Below are 18,967 nucleotides of genomic sequence, written 5' to 3' on the forward strand. Positions count from 1 at the left end.
GAAAACATGTATTTGACACTGTGACTTAAAACCCATCCTGCACCACCCCAGCTTGGGAAGTCTCTGAGTTGCAGGTTTCTGTACACCAAGGGAAGAAGTATGTTTGCTTGCTTCTTATGCCCTTCCAGAGCCATCCGCTAGAGAGGAGATGGCTGGGCAGATAAGTTTCATGTCTGACCTCAGTGGCTAGCAGGTTTTAAATCATTCTGTGGAAACCAGCTGCCAAATTCTGGAAGGCTGTAAAAAAAAAAAAACAGAATAGCATGTGCCCATTCTCTCACAAATTAAAATCTAGAAGAACCCCATATCCAATCTGCATCAAAATGCAGCAGCTGTTTTTGGGGATAGGAACATAAACCTGACAGTAGAGGGTATGGCCAAGCTCTGTTCTCCCCTGAACTGGATTTCTGTAATCAGGCAGATTATTTCATTCTTTCCAAGCAGAGCCACACCATTGCTGAGGAAATGGTCTGTTGGATGCATGTGTTTTATAGAGCTGTGTTTCGTGCATTGCCTTTCACAGATCCATTGTGCTCTCTCTGCCTTTTGTTTTCAAAAGGGGTGTGAAATAACCTGCTTTTTAGATAAGAATTTATCAGCTGGATGGCTGCCCATGCACCAAACCTTACATTCCCTCTGCTTCTGACCAAGTTAGGTTTTTTAGTCGCTGGGGAGCTGTGCTCTGACCTCAGTTTTGTTTCTACTGCAAACAGTAGCTGAATGAGTTTATTTGACATTTTAATGGTCTCAAAGGCCAAGAAAATAAGTACGTATATGCTCTTTGCCTTTAGGTTTAGCTGGTGACTCCACATTTGAATTGCTGGACAAGGGCTGATGTACTGATACACGCTTTGGGTTATTGTATGGACTCATGAGGTCTTTTTCAGCCTGCTGAGTAACAGAGTTTTGAGGACAGTCTACTCAAGGTGCATGACTTGATAAAGTGCCTGTTCAAATGTCGAGCCCTCAAAACCGCAGAGTAATGATAAACAGATGGAGCATGTGTAGACAGCTGCTAAAATCTGTTCTTCTCTAAACAGGATATCTTGCTGTCTTTTTTTAGAAAAATGAAACCATATAATGTTAAGATTTTTTTTTTTCTCTGAGCAGAATCCCAACTGGATTCTGGCCATTCTCTTCTCTTCACCTCCCTATTCCAAGTGTCACGTTTGTTTTCACAACAGAAAACTACTTGGCTGTTTTAATGATCTCCCCTGCTGATGGAGCTAGAGATGCCCACCACTAACACACAATCATGCTTTGCACTGCTTATTCTCACCTGGCTGGTTGAAAGATAGGGCTTAAAAAGCAGCAAGCACAAAGTGTTTGCTGGCCAGGCAGTGTTTAAAGGGCTGAAATTTTCCTTTTTTTCCTGAATTGAAAACATGGGTTGAGTGTCAGCTGCTCTAGAGTTTTTCTGGTTTCTGGCAGAAGCTTCAAACCATGGTTAGGAACTGTTCCCAAATAATAATATGTGGAGAGCTGCTTTTCTTCATGCATGGGGTTGTTAGAGCACAAACCAAACCCAGTTCATTTAAAATTCAATATCTTTGTGGTCCATAGATGAAATAAGTTGGGTTCTTCAGACTTATTTTGTGAGCTCATGGTTTATACTGGATACATCAATGACTTGTAATTCAAGGAAATAATTTTAAATTACCTAGAGGGTAGAACCTACTTTAGAGTCCAAAAGCTGATGCCTGGAAGTATTGTATATTACTTTGCTTCATATTAAATACCACTGAAACTATCAAGACATTCAGGAAACACTTTTATTGGAAGTCTGCAATTTTAGCTGAAGGTATTGCAGAGGACTTGGACCTTGATCCTGCCAATTCAGCACAAGATCCTGAAGCACAGCTGTTTGAAGCAAAGCTCTTCCAGTCTGCAATGAACTTGGAAATTGTTTTGAGAATTCATGTTCCCCCTCCCTTTTTATTTTTAACTGTTCTTGAGAATCTGCATGAAAAACATGAAAATAAGGTTATTTTCCTTTAGTCCTGTGAAGTCCTAGGACCTCTGCCCTTGTTAAATGAGTCTGTCACCTTTTAAGAACAACTGTTGTAAGTAGAGGTAAAGAGAGATGGAGCTGAGGGCTTTGAAGCTCTTTTTATGATCCTGAGAAATGGGTCTTCTTGCATCTAGAATTCCAATTATCCTTACTTGAGTTAATACTTGATGTTACGTGGAAACAAAAAAATTGAATATGGAAAAATGGTGCATTGTTTTCAAAGTGTTGTTGCTAACATGAAGGAAATCTTGCATATTTTGGATGTGTTTTAGAAAAAAAAGAAAACATATACTAAAAGTTTTATTTTTATCCCTCAAATTATAACCTGCATATGAGAAGCATAAATAAAACAGGATTGTATGTAACACAGACAAAATTGCAAGCAGTGGTGGTTACAACAAGGGTAATTGTTCTGCCCAAATTATATCAATGAACCTTTCTGTGCTCTCAGTCCACATGTAGGAGTGAGAAATGAGAGGTGGGTGGGGGTGAAAGGCTTGGGGAGGAAGGGAGAGCACAGTGGGGAAAAGAAGTGACCTGAAATTAAAATTCTCTTTTGGGAATTACATCTGTCTTCTTCAGGAAGAAAACCACCAAAACAGAAAAAAAACCAACACCAACCCCTGCCTGCCACCCCCCCCCCCCCCCAAAAAAAAAAACAAACACACCAAAGCAAAAAAAAAAAAAAAAAAAAAAAAAGCCCAGAAACCCAAAATCGTTTTAGTGTGTCACTTGGTAGAGTTCCTTTGTCCTGCTACCAATTTCGTGTGTGTTAACCCTTGGGGAGCCAGAGGCATTGAGCGTGAAGTGCACCGCATGTGAAGAGCTGTGAAGGAAACCGCTGGCGCTGGGCTGGGCTGGCTGCCGGGCTGGGACTGTCTCAGGAAATTCCAAATGAGTATAAATAAATGCTCTGTAGCAACCACTGGGCTCCCTGCCTGCTGATGTGTCAGGGCTGTGCAGTCCCTTTAAGGCAAAGGAAAGTGTGCTTCAGCCTTAATTTGCTGAAAAACGAACACGTTAACATCCAGGGGTTTGCTTCTCATGGATCGGTGAGTGAGACCCTCGAATGGGCCTGGGTGAGGGGCTGGCTCTGCTAAAACCAGCCCCTGATGTTCTGACAGGATGTTAAGTTGGGACGGGTAGAAGGGTTTCTTCATGTTTTTAGTGGGGCTGGGTTAGTCGGGTTGTCTCACAAGTGTTGCCATCTGAAGGGAGTTTGCACTTGGGGTTTCAGGCACCTCTGGTAGCCTCTGTGTTTTCATCCCTATATACAGAGTAGTTTGTTTCCTTCAAAAAGCTCGGGTTTTCTCATGCAAGATCAGCATTGTGAAAGCTCTAGAGAAGGGAGTGGGACTGTTCACCTATTTGCTGCAAAGCATCACTTCAAAAGCAGAAAGGTAGCTGTTGCCCTCAAAGCTGGTAATTTTGAGTATTTTTCATAGACTTTCAATTATAAAACACTGGGTTTAGTTATTTTTAAACTTTTTTTCAGAAAATCAGTTTGTTGCTCTGAGTTTAAATGCAGAGGAAAAGCTTTCAATTTTTTTTTTTTTGGCAAATGCAAATCACTCAGGCTTTTGAAGCTGGGAAAGCAATACACATCTCATAGAAGGAATCAGTACTAGATTAATATAAAGAAGGGGAGGAGGGAACAATCTCCAGTGTTTGAAATATAATACTGATTATGCAGCATAAACCATATTTCTTCTGGAGGCAAGCATGTGACAAAATAATGTCCTTCCAGGACTCATAAAAACAAATATTTGTTGAACCATTCTTGCAGAAGACAATTCTTCCATTTTTTCCACTCTGTGCACAGCTGTAAGACAAAACTGAAACTGTAAATCAGTTTTAATACTCCACAGCAGGTTTATATCCCAGGAGTCCACGTTCTTTTCTGATGGTTATTCCTGTTACAATAGCCCTATGTATCTGTTCTCCACTTCTCACCTCTTCAGAGATTTATAAGCACAGAAGGGTAATGGCATTATAAATCTAAATATTTTGGGTTTGTAATTCAGTTGTTCTTGGATAGAAAGGGAATACAGCCTTCTTTGCTTGTGCTTCAGCAGGTAACACTGATGCACCTTTGTGTTAAAAGTCATTTTCAGGCAAACATCCTGCTTACATCCATGACTTCTTTGGGGAGATGATTTGGATATATAAGAAAGGAAGAAAAAATTTGGGGATTTTTGCTTTACCAGCCTTTTACCTCAGTATTGTGAAGCCTAACCTACTATGTGGATTCAAGTCCTGGACTTTGTAACTACACTTTTCCTTTGTCACTTTTGCTGTGATACTGAAGCAACAGGAGGTGATGTACTGTTGGAAGAGTGGGGCAGGTGTGCCACATTTTCAAGAGCTGGCCAGGGAGGTGGGGGAGCCGTGTGGTTTCTCCTGTGTCACAGAGGACAGCAAGGTGCTTCACCAACACTGGGAGTTAACTCGTGTTCATCACTTGCTTTCAGTGTAAGACAAGGTGTTTCCTTCTCAGTTACATTGCTTGACATTAATGGGGCATTGGTAGAGGATGATATGGGAAGCACATGCAAAATGCAACTAAGGCTGTTTCTGACTTGCCTGACAGCGGACCTGGTGGTCATGCTCAAAGCCACAGCTCACCCCACAGGTGGGGCTGCAACAGCAATCAGCTGAAGCAGCCACTGTTTTCAGTTGTTTCTGTCCAGAGGTGGCAGGGCACTGGTAACAGGAGCAGCCACCACCACGGTTTCTGCTCTGCTCTTCCTTGCTGCTGATGGGCATGTGGCAGACTGAGCTAATGACTGTGTCCCTTCCCACCCATGCCCTGCTTCCTGCCACTCACTGCCCTTGGGACCTCTGAGTCAGACACTGGGATAGAGGCAAAACAGGCAAGCCTCTTAGTTTTTGTGGTTAATGGTCCTGAGGTGGTGCACACACAAGAAGTTCCAACACAAAATTGACAGTTATTGAATTATTCCAAGTATATCAAAAAGTAGATTTATTATCAGCCTCAAATAAAGCAGTTGTCAATAATATAAAGCAGATTTTGTGAATTTCAATAGGGGGGCATTTTGCCATCACTCTTAAGATTATTGTGCTTTTTACTTCCCCAGGAACACATTTCTCTTAAAAAATATTATCTATTCAGGATTAATTAATTTGCACAACTTTCTTACAGTATGTATTTTCTAGTTTAAATTAACTTTTGTTTGAGCTGCAAGTTTTCAGTTCACAGATTCTAGATGTAAAAGTTTTAGACATTAAAAGGTCTAGAGAGGGTTAAGATGTGTGTTTTTGGAAGGTGGTTTTTGCTTTCAGCTCACAGAAATAACTTTTAGCTGTGGGTATATGATGTTCAGATATAAATTCTGTAGTTAAGTCTGTTTGTACCATGTGAAAGAAAACACTTAACAGTGTGAAAATGGGTAATGTGACCTTGAAAGACCCTGTTCTAACACCAAAAGGGCTATTCACTAGATATAACCTCCTTTGATTAGCTGGCTGGTAAGCATTCTGAGCATTTTCTATGAGACGCGAAATGCTCTGTAGCTGGCAAACATGTACCAAAGAGAAGAATAAAAGCTAGAGTCTCTTCTTAACCTCTTCAAGGTTAAGAAATTGTTCTGTGGTTGAGGAATTGAGCCCTGAGGAGGAGGTGACAGAGGAACATCCAGACTAGTGCATCCATCTGATCACAGTACCAAAGCAAGAGCTGGCCAGTCAGCCTCACTTCAGTGCCAGGTGAGATCATGGAGGAGATCCTCCTGAAAATTATGTACGTGAAAAATCAGGAGGTGTTTCCTGACAGCCAGCATGGCTTCACTGAGGGCACACCATGCCCAACAAATATGGGAGCCTTTCGTGGTGGGGTGACAGTGGATGGTGGGATCCAATATTATCTACCTGGATTTAGGCAAAGTATTTGACACTGTCTCACCTCTCCAAACCAGACACTCATGGATTTGATAGATGTATAAAGAACAGACTGGATGCCTGCACTCAAAGAGTTGGACTCAACAACTCAATGTCCAAATGAAGATCAGTGACACCCCCCCCCCCCAGGGTCAGTAATGGGACTGGCACTGTTTAATGTCTTCATTGGTGACATGATCAGTGGCAGCACCCTCAGCACATTTGCCAAGGATACCAGGTCACATGGTGTGGTCAGCATTCCAGGGAGCAGGGATGCCATCCAGAAGGGTTGGGAGGTGGGCCTGTGTCCTCAAGTACAGCAAGGCCGAGTGAAAGGTTCTGGATCGGAGCAATCCTGAGCACAAATACAGGCTGAGCGGAGAACGGACTGAGAGCACCCTCAGGGAGAAGGACTTGGGGATGCTGTTTGACAAGAAGCTTTAAATAACCCAGCAATGTGTATTTGCAGCCCAGAAAGCCAACTGCATCCTGGGCTGCATCCACAGAAGTGTGACCAACAGGTCAAGGGAGGCCATTCTCCACCTTTTCTCCACTCCTGTGAGACCTGGAATACTGTGTCCAGGTCTGGATCCCCCAGCATAAGAGGCATGTGGACCTGCTGGAGTGAGTTCAGAGGAGGGTCATTAAGATGATCAGAGGGCTGGATCATCTCTCCTGTGAAGACAGGCTGAGAGAGTGTGAGTTGTTCTGCCTGGGGAAGTGAAGCCTCCAGGGAGAGCTTCCAGCAACATTCTGAGCACATACAGGGGGGCCTGCAAGAAAGCTGGAGAGGCACTTTCTATGAGGGCATGTAGTGACGCTTTTAATGTTATTTGCATTGTGGCTGTGATTGTTTATTCTCCTGATGCTGTACTCATCCTATTTCTAGGAACAGCGTGGTATTAAAAGAACACAGAAATTCCTTAAATTCCTTCTTTTACCAAAGTTGCATTGTAAATGGGCCATCTTAGCCCGGTGCCCTGGTGTTTGTTCCCAGAGCAAGCAAAACACAGCAGCCATCTGAACCATCACTTTTCAACTGATGCTGCTTATGTTCATTGACTTAAGGTACTACATCTCTGTATCTTAAGAACTGACTGTACTCTGAATTGACTTAATTCACATTTCTGCAGTTTAACCACTGCAAATACCTGAGCTGGAGCATCTACATTGTGAAATAAAACCCAAATAAATACTATACAGCTTCACCCCTTCTCTGTTATTATCATGGAAGTTGATATCCCCCATTTTCTGATTACAACCCCCACCCTAAGCACTGAGTATTTAGATGTCAGATTTAAAAGTCAACTCTCCAGCTGGGGTATTGGCATATAAATTTTGAAAAGTAATCTAAAAACTAACTGTTTTCCCAGTTTTCTGCTTCTCATTTTTTTTTCAAATTAAATTTGCAGCATACATTTTACACCAGAGATTTATTTGTTTGGTAAAATGTGCAGTAAATGCTCCTCTGTAACAGGAGAATCCTCCATCCCTCTGTGTGGGTTTGGTAGCAGGGTCTGTTCTGGTTTGGACTGTAGTCCCCCATACCCAACAGTATCAGGTGCATCAGGAGTTACATCACATTTGCTTAGAGCATGACTGCAGCTGAGTATGAGCAAAACAGCCTACCTTCCTTAAAAGGCAGTATTTATTGGTTGTTTTCCGTGGCAGAAAAAGAGATGAAGGTGTTATCAGCCACATCCACAGCACAGTGTAGCATTCTGGGCAGTTGTGCAGTTGTGCAGGGCGCCTGTACAAGCAGAGCTGGGCCTTCCCAGCACCACAGCCTTGTGCTGCAGGAAGGGTGGCTGAGGCCAGCACCCAGCCCCAGGGTATGACCACGAGCAGCTTGCTGGCTTGTCCTGCCTGCTGGGCCAGTGTGTTCTCCACACCTGAGGTGTGCTTCACATTGCCACTTTGTGCTGTAACTGCAAAGAGAAAATCAAACACTTGGTGCTTCTGCTGTGTCTGGAAAAGTACAGAAATTATTTGCTGTTTCTCTAAGTTTTTCTCTCTAGGTTCTTGGAATTAAAAAAAAAAAAAAATCTTTTAGGTCAATAGTTTAGGTTTTGGACTTTTCCCCACCAGCATTTTTGAAAACAAGAGAGACCTAGATTGAACTGTTGGGGAGCAAGTAGTTTCATGGCATCTCCTGTATATTTCTAGCCAAGAGAAAAGTGATAAAATGAGTGTGAAAGGTTAAGGTCTGTTTTCCAAGAGGTTTTATTGTGGTTGTTTTGTTTAACTTATATTCAAATCCCAATGCTTGAAAATGAGAATGAAAGAAAAATGGTCAAATATTCAATTTTGCTTTTTTTAAAAAAAAAGTGCTTGGCCTCATGAGTTTTGGATCTTTTCAGAAGGTGAAATTGATGTTTTAATATAGTAAAATGTAGAAAAAGAAAAGAACGAAAGTAGTATTTTGGAGGTGGGGGAAGAAGGGGAAAGTTCACCAATTTATTCTCTGTTGTAGTAAGGAATCAAAAAGTCAGAACTTTTCTTTTTTAATTCCTTTTCCTGGCCTAGATAAGCTTTCAAATTGAAGTTGAGAGATAAACATACTGATTGACTCCATTTATGCCAACTACTGCTTCTGCATTTTTCCCTTTGCAACATTCTTTATTAATTGTCTTACACCATAACTCTGGAAGAAGACCATTATTCATAACAATATTTCAATAAAACATATTACTTTAGTAGAGTCAAATCCATGATAAAAATGCATTAGAGCAAATATCATAACCAGATGGGGACAATGGGCTCAACATATGATATCTCTGTTTTTCAAGGCACCTCAGACTTTCAGTGTTGGAAATAACATCTTGTGTTTGCTCTTCTTGGACTCTCCAAGGCAGCTCTACAATAAAGGTTTTCTAGCATGCAGAACCAAAACTCAATGTGTGCCCACAATCCCCTTGCTTTTGAATTCCTGAGATGTCCTGTGGCACAGAAACAAAATATTCTATTCTTTTTCCAGTTCTCCTGGTCTGAAAGCTGCCATGATTAGTGTGGACTCAGGTAGAGCTGACTCGGTATTTTAATATACTGATGTTCTTGTGTAGTGCATTGGATAGAATATAATTTAATAGAAGTTGGCAAGACTGGAAAGTTTGGACAGAGTGAGTCCCAGTGGTACAGAAAGTGAGGAGTACATTTTTTGAACGCTACTTGTGTCCTCCTGCCCATGGTTATCCTGTAGCAGGGAGGGAAATGAAGTCTATGTGTACTTCTGGAGAAATGCATTAATAATGACAGTACCACAACGAGGTCTCTATGCTTCACAGAGTGTTCTGCTTCACTGGTACTGGATTCAAAACATGATGTGTTTGTGTCTCATTGCATTTGGACTTGATGATCTTAAAGGTCTTTTCCAATCTTCCTTTTCTACGAAAAGAAGAGTGTCTGCAGCATTTGTACAGACATAAGTGTATGTGTTTGTGCATCTGCACCTGTGATTAATACTTGCCTGATATACTACAGAGGCTAGGGAATAGTTCTAACTTCACCAGTGTCCATGATGAACTGGCCAAGGATGAGACAAGGAGCCCAACAAGAGTGTTTGTACTGTGTGGTGTTTGCTGCAATATTTCTATGTCTGTGGGCACAGGAATCTTTGGCTCACTTGAGGTCTTTGCGCATGAAGGGACACTGAGGTTCATCCTGGGGTACCTGCTGGTGTAGCGTTTGGTACTCACCCACCACAGCTAGGAAGTGAATGTATCCATGGTTCATCCACGACCTAAGGGCTGAAAAGGCTGCACCCTTACCAGGTGTTTATTAATTTCATTTTTATTAGATTTTTTTCCCCTTTTGGAACCAACAAAATCATTTTTATTGCTTCAAAACAGCCATCCATTTTGTTTTGTTTCATGTTTAGCAGGCACGCCCATTTTGACTTTTCTCTGAAACAACAAAATGCACAAAGGCTTGGCACAGCTCCTGCAAGCTGCATCAGTGTTGTGTTGGTGGTGGTAGTGGATTGCATGCCTGATCCCCTTCTGTCTTAACGTACCAAGAAGTTCTCCAGGAGTCAGCTGACAATACTGGGGTCGCATGGGTGGAACGCTCACTGTGCTGTTTTAAGGAGAAGCAGCAGGCTCTCAGCTCCAGGCACATCTTGTGTTTTCACCACAAACAAACTCAGTCCTGGCAGTGCTGCCAGCTCAAGCTGAGGACCAGAGAGATTCCGCTGTGAAGACACTGAGTTGCATGCATGTGTTGTAGAGAAGTTTATTGAGGGATTCAGTGTCAGAGTGGTTGTTTCTCTCTTACTGTATTTTTTATAGGTTTCTGTTTAGCAGTCTTAATTCCATGAAGAACAAAATATGTAAGAGATCCCAGTTTGACTCCCATGACTGAACATGAGATTTGCGTGTCTTTTTAGAGGATTTATGAATATTTTTCCAAAGATGCATTAATTCTTGGCCCTTCACAGAGGAAAAGTCTGTTCTTCCTTCCCCCATCCAACACTTATTCATTATGCCTAAGGACAGTTTAGAAAAATTGTTTGACTTCACTGGTGTAGTGATGGGAAAATCAGAGGTGTTGCTGGGTAGGAGGACAAGGACCAAGACAAGCAAAGGAAAGGAACTGGAGAAAATGGGACAACAGGTAAAACCGATGGAGCTTGAATTTACATGGGCTGGACCAGATTTTGGTCTGTAATTGGTGGTGCAAGCAAATGGATGTAAGAAATACAGGGAGAAAATAGTTGAGAAATACAAAGTATGACGACAAGGCAGAAAGAATCCAGAAGAGTACAGGGAATGAGGGTCAAGGAGAGAGTGGGCACAAACCTAGGGTGCAGGCAGGACCGACCTAGGGTGTGGAGGTATTGGGGTGTGGAGAGTTTTGTCTGCAGGGAATGGAGCCACATGAGAATCTGGCAGCAGACTTCAGGGAGGAAGAGGAGTAATTTAGAGAATATGCTCTCATTCTCTCCATGGCAGTGGGAGTCCTGAAGATTGTTCCCCTGCCTGACATTGAGGCAGTCCTACTGGACAGCACTGAGCTGTGGGTCCTTATGTGTCTGAAGTGTTTTTGTATGCATATATTTTTGCTTCCAGTGGTATTTAGATGGCTATTTTGGGTGTATCTGTAAGTAAATACCACACCACACTGACACTCTGGTCTTTCAGCAGAAACATGTGCTCTGGGGGGGTTGTTTGTGTCTGTCGAGCCCTCTGTCTACACTGCAGAACCGAGGTACTAAGGGTGACCGGGCCGGCCCCGGTGCTGCGGCTCTGACATGTGCGTGCCCGTGTCTGTGCCTCCGTGCTGTTCTCTTCCCGAACCGTGGATGGCAGGCTCTTCTGAGCAGCGTCCTCCTCCATAGCTCGGGATGTCCTGTGGTAGCCACAGGCATGCCATGATAGAGCAGTTACACTGTTTGCAGGCAAAGCTTTTCTAAGTATGCCAAGGAGACTGGAAAAACAGGAGCTCCTCCCCCCCCCCCCCCCGCCGAAAACCTTTTCAGTACAACATTAAGTCACTTCCTGTAGTTGCACTAAGTCTAGAGCTTCTTTTTTCCCCTCCTCTCTGCTCCCTGCCTCCTCCTTCCCAGAGGCTTGTGTTCCTTTCGGAGCACGCGGCTCCCGAGCCTCTCCTTCGGGAAGCGGGAGGGAGCGCAGGGGGCAGCGCGGTGGGCGGAGCGCGGCGCGGCGCGGGGGAGGAGGACGGCGCTTCCTTATGGGGTGATTGAAGCAGCAGCGAGCCGGAGGGAGGCAGGGCTCCGGCGTGTGACACATGAAGCTGGGACAGCCATACGTGGCTGGAAAATTTGCAGTGTGGGGGCAGAGACATGTGGCTAAGTCAGGTAACCGGAAAGCTGGCTTTTATTATTCCTCTAGCGCATAACTTGCAATAGTTGTTTTTCCGTTGTTTTTTGGTTTGGTTTTTTTTTTCCTCCCGTTTATTTGTATGTTTCCTCCTGCCAAGTATGAGGCCAGGAGGAGCAGGTTGTAAGGCAGTGCTGTATATAAATACGCAGCCTGAGAAAACCCAGCCGATGTATTGAACTTTTTATTTAGATTGCTTCAGGAACAGGTGATTCCTGCGGCTGGAGGGCAGGTGGGTGCACCTCTTGTATGACGCTTGTCGCTGAGCAGGGGGTCGGGACGCTGCTGGAAGGGGATCTGGCTTCTCTCGTGATGGTGGAGCTTCACAGAGTTTAAAATGAAAGAGGCAGAGGTGCTGGTGGAAGTAATACGAGCTGAGAGCAAATTGGTGGTGCTGCTGTTGCAGCAGCACTTCCCAGAGCCATGAAACAGCGCTGCAGAGCTGTGTAAAGTCCACTGGCATCAGTTGCATAAGGAGCAGGGTCAGAGTTCCCATTGCCTGCTTGAATGCACCCTCTAGAGAAGTTGGTCTGCGGATGATTCGTGTGGTACATTGTAATCCTGTGGTCTTTACATGATAACATAACGTGTGGGAAAGCTTGGTGGGGCATAGGAAGACTGGAAGGATTTGAGCAAGGACTGGAAGGATTTGAGATACTCGCTGTGCCCCTTCATTAACAGACACTATCTCTGTGTATGCATGTGTTCACATTTATGTGGGTATGCACTTCTCAGCATTTGAAAACCCACTGATTAACTTTTAAAAAGTTAATCAGGATTTAGTGTTAAGGGTCAGTCAGCGGAAAGTCGGTCTGTTTGCTGAGCTGTAGCAGCAGTTTCTGCCTCAGGCGTGCAGTGAGCACCCGTCCTTCTGCGCTTGTGTGTGAGTACGTCGTTTACTGAATGCTGATTCTGTTTCTTCTTTTCCAGAAAAAGAGGAAGTTAATATAAATGGAGAAGATGAAAAAGAACGTAAAGACCCTTATTTTGTGGAAACACCTTATGGCTACCAGCTAGACTTGGATTTTCTGAAGTACGTGGATGATATACAAAAGGGGAATACCATTAAGAAGCTAAATATAAGAAAGAGGAGGAAAGCTGTACCAGCCTCGGTGGGTACCAAGAATTCTGGTGGCCAGTGCAGTGGCTGGACCTCCACAGAGTCTCTGTCTTCATCGAACAGTGATGAGAACAAGCAGTCTTTGGCAACGAGGTGTCAAGTAACCTTGCCTATCCCTGCCAAACCCTCAGTTTCCTTTGAAGTATCTCCTACCTACTTAACTGTCCCAGAGAATAAACAGCTTCCTCCTCCCTCCCCCCAGCCTCCTCGGCACAACCTGCTTGTAACAAAAACCCTCATGGAAACACGGAGGCGACTGGAGCAGGAGAGGATGATGCAGGTCACGCCTGGAGATGTCCGCAGGCCTCGACTTTCCAGCTTCGGAGGCATGGGCTCCACAAGCTCCCTCCCCTCTTTTGTGGGATCCAGTGGATACAGTCATGTGTCTCAGCACCTGCAGAATGGGTATCAGGGGAACGGCGACTATGGTGCCTATTTCAGCTCCTCACTGGGCAGTTCCATTCGGCACAGCCCCATGAGCTCGGGAATATCCACACCGGTCACCAACGTGAGCCCGGTGCATCTGCAGCACATCAGGGAGCAAATGGCAGTTGCCCTCAAGCGTCTCAAGGAGCTCGAGGAGCAAGTCAAGACTATTCCTGTGTTGCAGGTCAAAATTTCAGTGTTGCAGGAGGAGAAGAGGCACATGATGGCTGAACTGAAAAACCACAGGAAAGCCACTCAGAATGACACATACGGTTTCAGAAAGCGATCCTATAGTGCAGGAAATGCAGAACAGTGGGAACACATGTCTCAGGTGAGAAGAGGTGGAGAACTGTATATAGATTGTGAGGAAGAGATGGAGAGTGTGGAGCAGAGCTCTCAGAGGATAGAGGAGTTCAGGCAGCTGACTGCTGAAATGCAAGCCTTGGAGAAAAAAATCCAAGATAGCAGCTACGAAAGTCCGGCAAACCTTCAGGTGAACAGAGTAAGTCTGACAAAAGAAGCCCGATCTGTTGCTGTGGGTGCTGATGAGAACATGAACGATGTCGTTATATACAACAGATCGGCAAGGCAACACAAAGAAATAGCTGTGGGAACAGAGAAAGAAGTGAAGGAGTGTGGAGTTGGGGTGACAGAGGCCATGCTTGGATTGTCTACAGAGGCTGAGAAGGAGATAGAGCTTCAGCAGCAGACCATCGAAGCCCTTAAGGAGAAGATATATAGACTAGAGGTGCAGTTAAAGGAAACCACCCATGACAGGGAAATGACCAAATTAAAACAGGAGTTGCAGGCAGCTGGGTCTAGAAAGAAAGTGGATAAAGCCATGATGGCTCAGCCCCATGTTGTCAGTAGGATGGTGGAGGCTGTCGTACAAACGAGAGACCAAATGGTGGGAGACCACGTGGACGTTGCTGATTCGTCAGTGGGAAACCATCTGCAGACGAGCAGCATCGGCACCTCCTGCAGACCTGCCATGCGGAGCACGGCTGCGGGCCCCGAGCTCCTGATGAGCCGATGGCTGGTGAGGGAGAGGGCAGACGTGCAAGATCAGGGTACAGGGAGGTCCATGGAGCTCCATGATAAGTCCGTGGGCACAGAGACAAGCATCTGTGAGACAGGTGTCAACACGGAGGAGCCGTCAGAGGTGCCGAGCCCTTGCCAGATTGCACAGGCGGTTGGAGCAGTGAGATCTGTGGGCTGCGGGGACTGCTCGGTGAACGTGGTGGTTTGTGTGCCCAAGGAGCACGTGTCCCGTGAAACAGCCACAGAGGCTGTACCCAGGGCAGAGGCAACAGTGATGGCTGTGCCTTCCACAGCTAGCCAGCAAACCAGCACTGCTTTGGAGATGGTGAGCCAGTGCACCAGCACAGAGGCGGCCGGCCTGGCAGACTGTGGGACTAACACCACTCTGAGCAGCTGTGATAAGCAGACCGGAACGGACGGCGTGGAGCTGCGGAGTGTGGCAGTAGGGGATGGCCGGGTGAAGGACATACATGCATCTGCTAAGATGCGTTCGGTTGGAGTGGGCACCGTGCTCTCCAGCCACCCCAGCTTTGAAAAGCCTTCTTCAGTAAAAACCAAAGACTGTGGCACTGGGCAGATAAGTGTTTATGAGAACTATCTGGTTGGTCTGAAAATGAGGAGCATTGCCTGTGGACCCCCGCTGTTGCCAGTTGTCCCAGCTGGCACCAGGAGCATAGGCGTGGGGGGAGAGTCTGTGTGCGACCCCGTCAGCGGTCAGTCGGAGAGCCCTCTGCCTCCATCTGAGCTCAGGACAGGCTTGGATCACTACATTGAACGCGTGCAGAAGCTGCTGCAGGAACAGCAGATGCTGCTTGCTGAAAATTACAGCGAATTGGCAGAAGCCTTTGGGGAGCCCCACTCCCAGATTGGATCTCTCAATTCACAACTCATCAGCACCCTCACCTCCATCAACTCTGTCATGAAATACGCCAGTACAGAGGAGCTGCGTAGCCTGGACCTTCAGAAGCAGTGCATGGAGAGAAGCACCCCATCAGGTAAGCCCAGCATCAAGGCACGCATCTGGTGCATTTTTCAGTTCTTTCCCAGGGCTGCACATCAGTTGCCTGCTAGGCTCTCAGTTAGTCTGGAAGCCACTGTGTAGCCCTCCCCAAAGAAGTACAGAGCATAGCACTGTTATCGGATGCCCATTGGGTATTCCGTCCAACCCATCGCTGGCAGCTGAAAAAGCAGTTTTATCTCTCCCAGTCCAGCAAGCTCTGAAGGTCCTGTTGATGATGGTGCCATGTCTCTGACTATGCAAGAGAGGTGTCAAAAATTTTGAAAGGTTTAACCACCAACGTGCTGACTTCATATTATAACTTCAGGAGTTTTGAGGTTAATGCCCACGGGTTTAGAATTTTAAACTTGGCATGCATATTTTTAAAAACAACAGTGTCAGATTTTTCAGAGCCAAAAGTCACTTAAAGTGTTGGTATCAAACTGACTTGTTTCCACAGACATTTGCCTAGATTTTGTAGTATTTCTTCCAAAGGCACATTGCCTTTGTTCCTTGTGCTGCTCAGACAGAGAGCTGTGGGGTGCTATCCCTATTCCAGCAGGGCTGATTGCTTTATAATAGGCAACTCCAGAGCACTTCACAGAAACCACATCTTGGACTTTCTCTGTTCCAGTAACTGTTTGTTGTAATCCGTAGTTACAGCCTCGTGTTTGAAAGGCATAACTACTGCTGGAGGTTTTGGTGACCCTCAGGAAAGGCAAGAATTTTAATTCAAACTCTCCTTGCTTTTTATCTTTTAATTTTAAAAATATAGACAATTATTTTGAGGGTTTTTTTTTATTCCCTGGGGTAGAGTTGAGTACTTTTAATTTATTTTTAATGTGTCTGATCATCTAGTTTAAAACTTAGCCATTTTTTAGTATCAGTGAATCCAACCACATTATTAATAAGTTTGTAAATGGTGGCATCCTGGAAACCAATATGTAATGCCTGGTGGTGACTGTTAGATACCTCCTTCTTGCTCCTGCCATACAGTGACTGAAACAAGAGGTTAAGAAGGTGGCAAAGACTGGCTCAAATGCATGTCCTGTAGATGCTGAATAGTGAAAATACCTTTGAGTATGTACTATTTAATGTCAGCATAATGTTATTGGCTAATCCAAATAGTTACATAAAGGTCTTGCAGCTTGCATACTGTCTTAAAACTTACCTATTTTTGTTAAAACACAGCTTGGTAAATCTGTTTTTTTAGCACATCTGTGGATGTGCTAAATAGAGCCATCCACGTAATAAGCTGAGTTTAAGAACCTCAAAGGTTTAGGTTCTGATAGTGAAGGAATAAGCAACATTTATGTAGTGGTAAGGAAAACAGATGATACTCTGTCTGCATACATGCAATATGATACTGTATAAGCAGTATTTTTATCTTTCTGGTATGCACTTTATATTCCAGTCTACTTAGAAGTAGTGATATAATAATAATAATAGTAATAGTAATAATAATAATAGTATCTAGCAGACTTCAAAAATGTCTGTAAAACAGCAAACGAGAGTTAGCACTAGCTGTAAATCCTTAATTCCTTTCCCAGCTTTTACTGCACAGTATCAAATGTGTAGTCAAGAGTTTTGAAAGCATTTAGACACAGGTGGAACAACAGATCATATTTACTAAAAATGTTAATATGTGGATTCAGATTTCACATTCCTGATAAAATTATTTTGGAATAATTTTATTTTAACTTGTAATGCCATTATCTTTAGCTGTGGATGATGAGTGTAAAATTTCTTTATTTTTAGTCCCTGGTGAGGGATGCCTGGACAGCATACATAAATCAAGCTACAGTCTATAACAGTTTAGATCCATGGAGAATTGGAGTGGAAAGGAGGTCTTAAGCCTGAAATGTTACCCTGTCTCTTTCTATTAATTCTGAAAATACTGCCTTTAATACATTTATATGTTGGTCCTGGTCCTGCTCTCCTTCCTATGGTATTACAGGGCATGTGTTACATGTAGAGAGATTATTTGCTGAATGAAGCACTAAATTGAATAATTTTGTAATCATTGGAACTAATAGAGCCTTTCTTTTTCCATGCATCAGTATTTCATGACAGCTTGTGAGCTCTTAATAAGTCTTCTTCCTCTCATTTAGATCTCTTGGATGTAGCTTTTCAGGTGTGTGTATGAACTCAGCCAGTTCCCTTTTCTCTGGGCCTGGCATCTCAGACTGATTTCTGTAAAGCTTTATAAACACAAAAAAGCCTTCAGAGCACTGAGTTTCTATTCAGCTTCAGTTCAAATAAGCAACTGAGTTGAAGCTATTTAGAGAAGCGTGACTGCATGCACCTTTTTTTTTTTTAGAAAAACAGGCTGAAGTGTCAGTTTCCAATTAGCATCAGTAGTGTCATATTTAATGTTTTATTCAAAGAGCATCCTAGGAAGTGTCTCTTAGAGGCCAGTTTCTTTTGGGGCAAAAATACCTGAGCTAGCTTTGAGGCATATGCCAGCTGTGGTTTATCACTTCGTGGGAATCAGTTAGGCTAGCTCTGGACCCTGGTGAAACCAACGAGGACAAAAGCAAGACTCAAGATGTGCTCTCTTCTCCCAGACACCATTGCCTCTCCCTCTTTTCCCCTTCTGGACTCTCTTTCCTCTCCTGGAATTGTTCCACATTAAAGCTGTGGGACTTTGGTCTCGAGAAGAAAGAGCACCTCTCATCTTCTGCTTTTGTCCTTGTTGGTTTCGCCACATGATTTGGGTACCAGTTTGCCATACTAATGGATCAGTGCTCTGTGCTGCTTCTGAGGTAGCACATCAGCCAAGTTCCCAGCTTTACAGATTTATCTCCCTGTTATTGCTGGGGAGACAGGGTGTGCTGCAGGGGCCTCTGCCACCTCACCTTCCCAGACACAGTTAATGGCAGGTGATGGAGACACAGGCAGGGAAGCTGGAGCCTGCTGAGCAGGACACAAGGCTGGCAGTTTTCATCTCTAGAAACCTTAGACCACTGAGATGATCTCTGAGCCAAGTCTATTAGCAATTGGTATTTTGCTTGTTGCAAAATAATCACCTTCCCTTCTGTAATTTGGCAACTCCTATTAACATTTACATATGTACTGTCTTTCAGCAGCCCTAGTGACCTTAGGGAATTCAAGCCCACTGGCCAGATGAGCACATTCCCACTCTGCAAAGTCATGTTAGCTGGCCTTGGCAGCCTGTGTGTCCAGATTATCCGTATGGATATGGGTCACAAACCTAGATGCTAATTGATCCATATTCTTAGACTAGACAGCATATAGGAAGCCTAAAGGGAGGCAAGTGGATTAATCTCCTCTGTTTGTTGCACTAGATTTTTAAAGAATTTTCAGGATGTTATATTTGAGTGCTCATATGATGTGTTTTGCAAGATACCAGCCAGGAGCCTGTTGTCACTTGTACAGGTTCTAATTACATGGACTTTTCACAAGTCTTTTACAAGTCTGGGTGGCTGTCTTTCACTAGCAGGGAGTTTTCAAGAATGGTATTTAAGAACAACTGATCTGCCATTGCCCTGAAAAATTACCTGAGCACACTTGACCTGAAAATGCATTGTTATTTTGCCTCCGTGGTCTTCAGATATCAGTTTTATTGTCACATTTTCAAACAATCCTGACTGAGTGTCCCAGTAGAAGCATTACAC

The 18,967-nt window shown here is 44.1% G+C and overlaps 1 protein-coding gene across 6 annotated transcripts in view; it reads left to right on the forward strand.

The window, feature by feature from the left end:
• The window catches only part of KANK1 (KN motif and ankyrin repeat domains 1), a 130,239-nt gene that overhangs the window by 90,143 nt on the left and 21,129 nt on the right, over positions 1-18,967 (forward strand). For 4 of the 6 annotated variants that reach the window (XM_014267998.3, XM_074533686.1, XM_014267999.3 and 1 more), the window contains one exon: positions 12,676-15,327. In XM_014267998.3, coding sequence (XP_014123473.2) covers positions 12,676-15,327 — 2,652 coding nt within the window. Of the gene's footprint in view, positions 1-11,474; positions 11,724-12,675; positions 15,328-18,967 lie in introns of those variants that run through there. The other 2 variants (XM_074533684.1, XM_014267997.3) reach the window with 2 other exon arrangements.

Source organism: Zonotrichia albicollis, chromosome Z, assembly GCF_047830755.1.
Source record: "Zonotrichia albicollis isolate bZonAlb1 chromosome Z, bZonAlb1.hap1, whole genome shotgun sequence".
NCBI classification, from domain to species: Eukaryota; Metazoa; Chordata; class Aves; order Passeriformes; family Passerellidae; genus Zonotrichia; species Zonotrichia albicollis.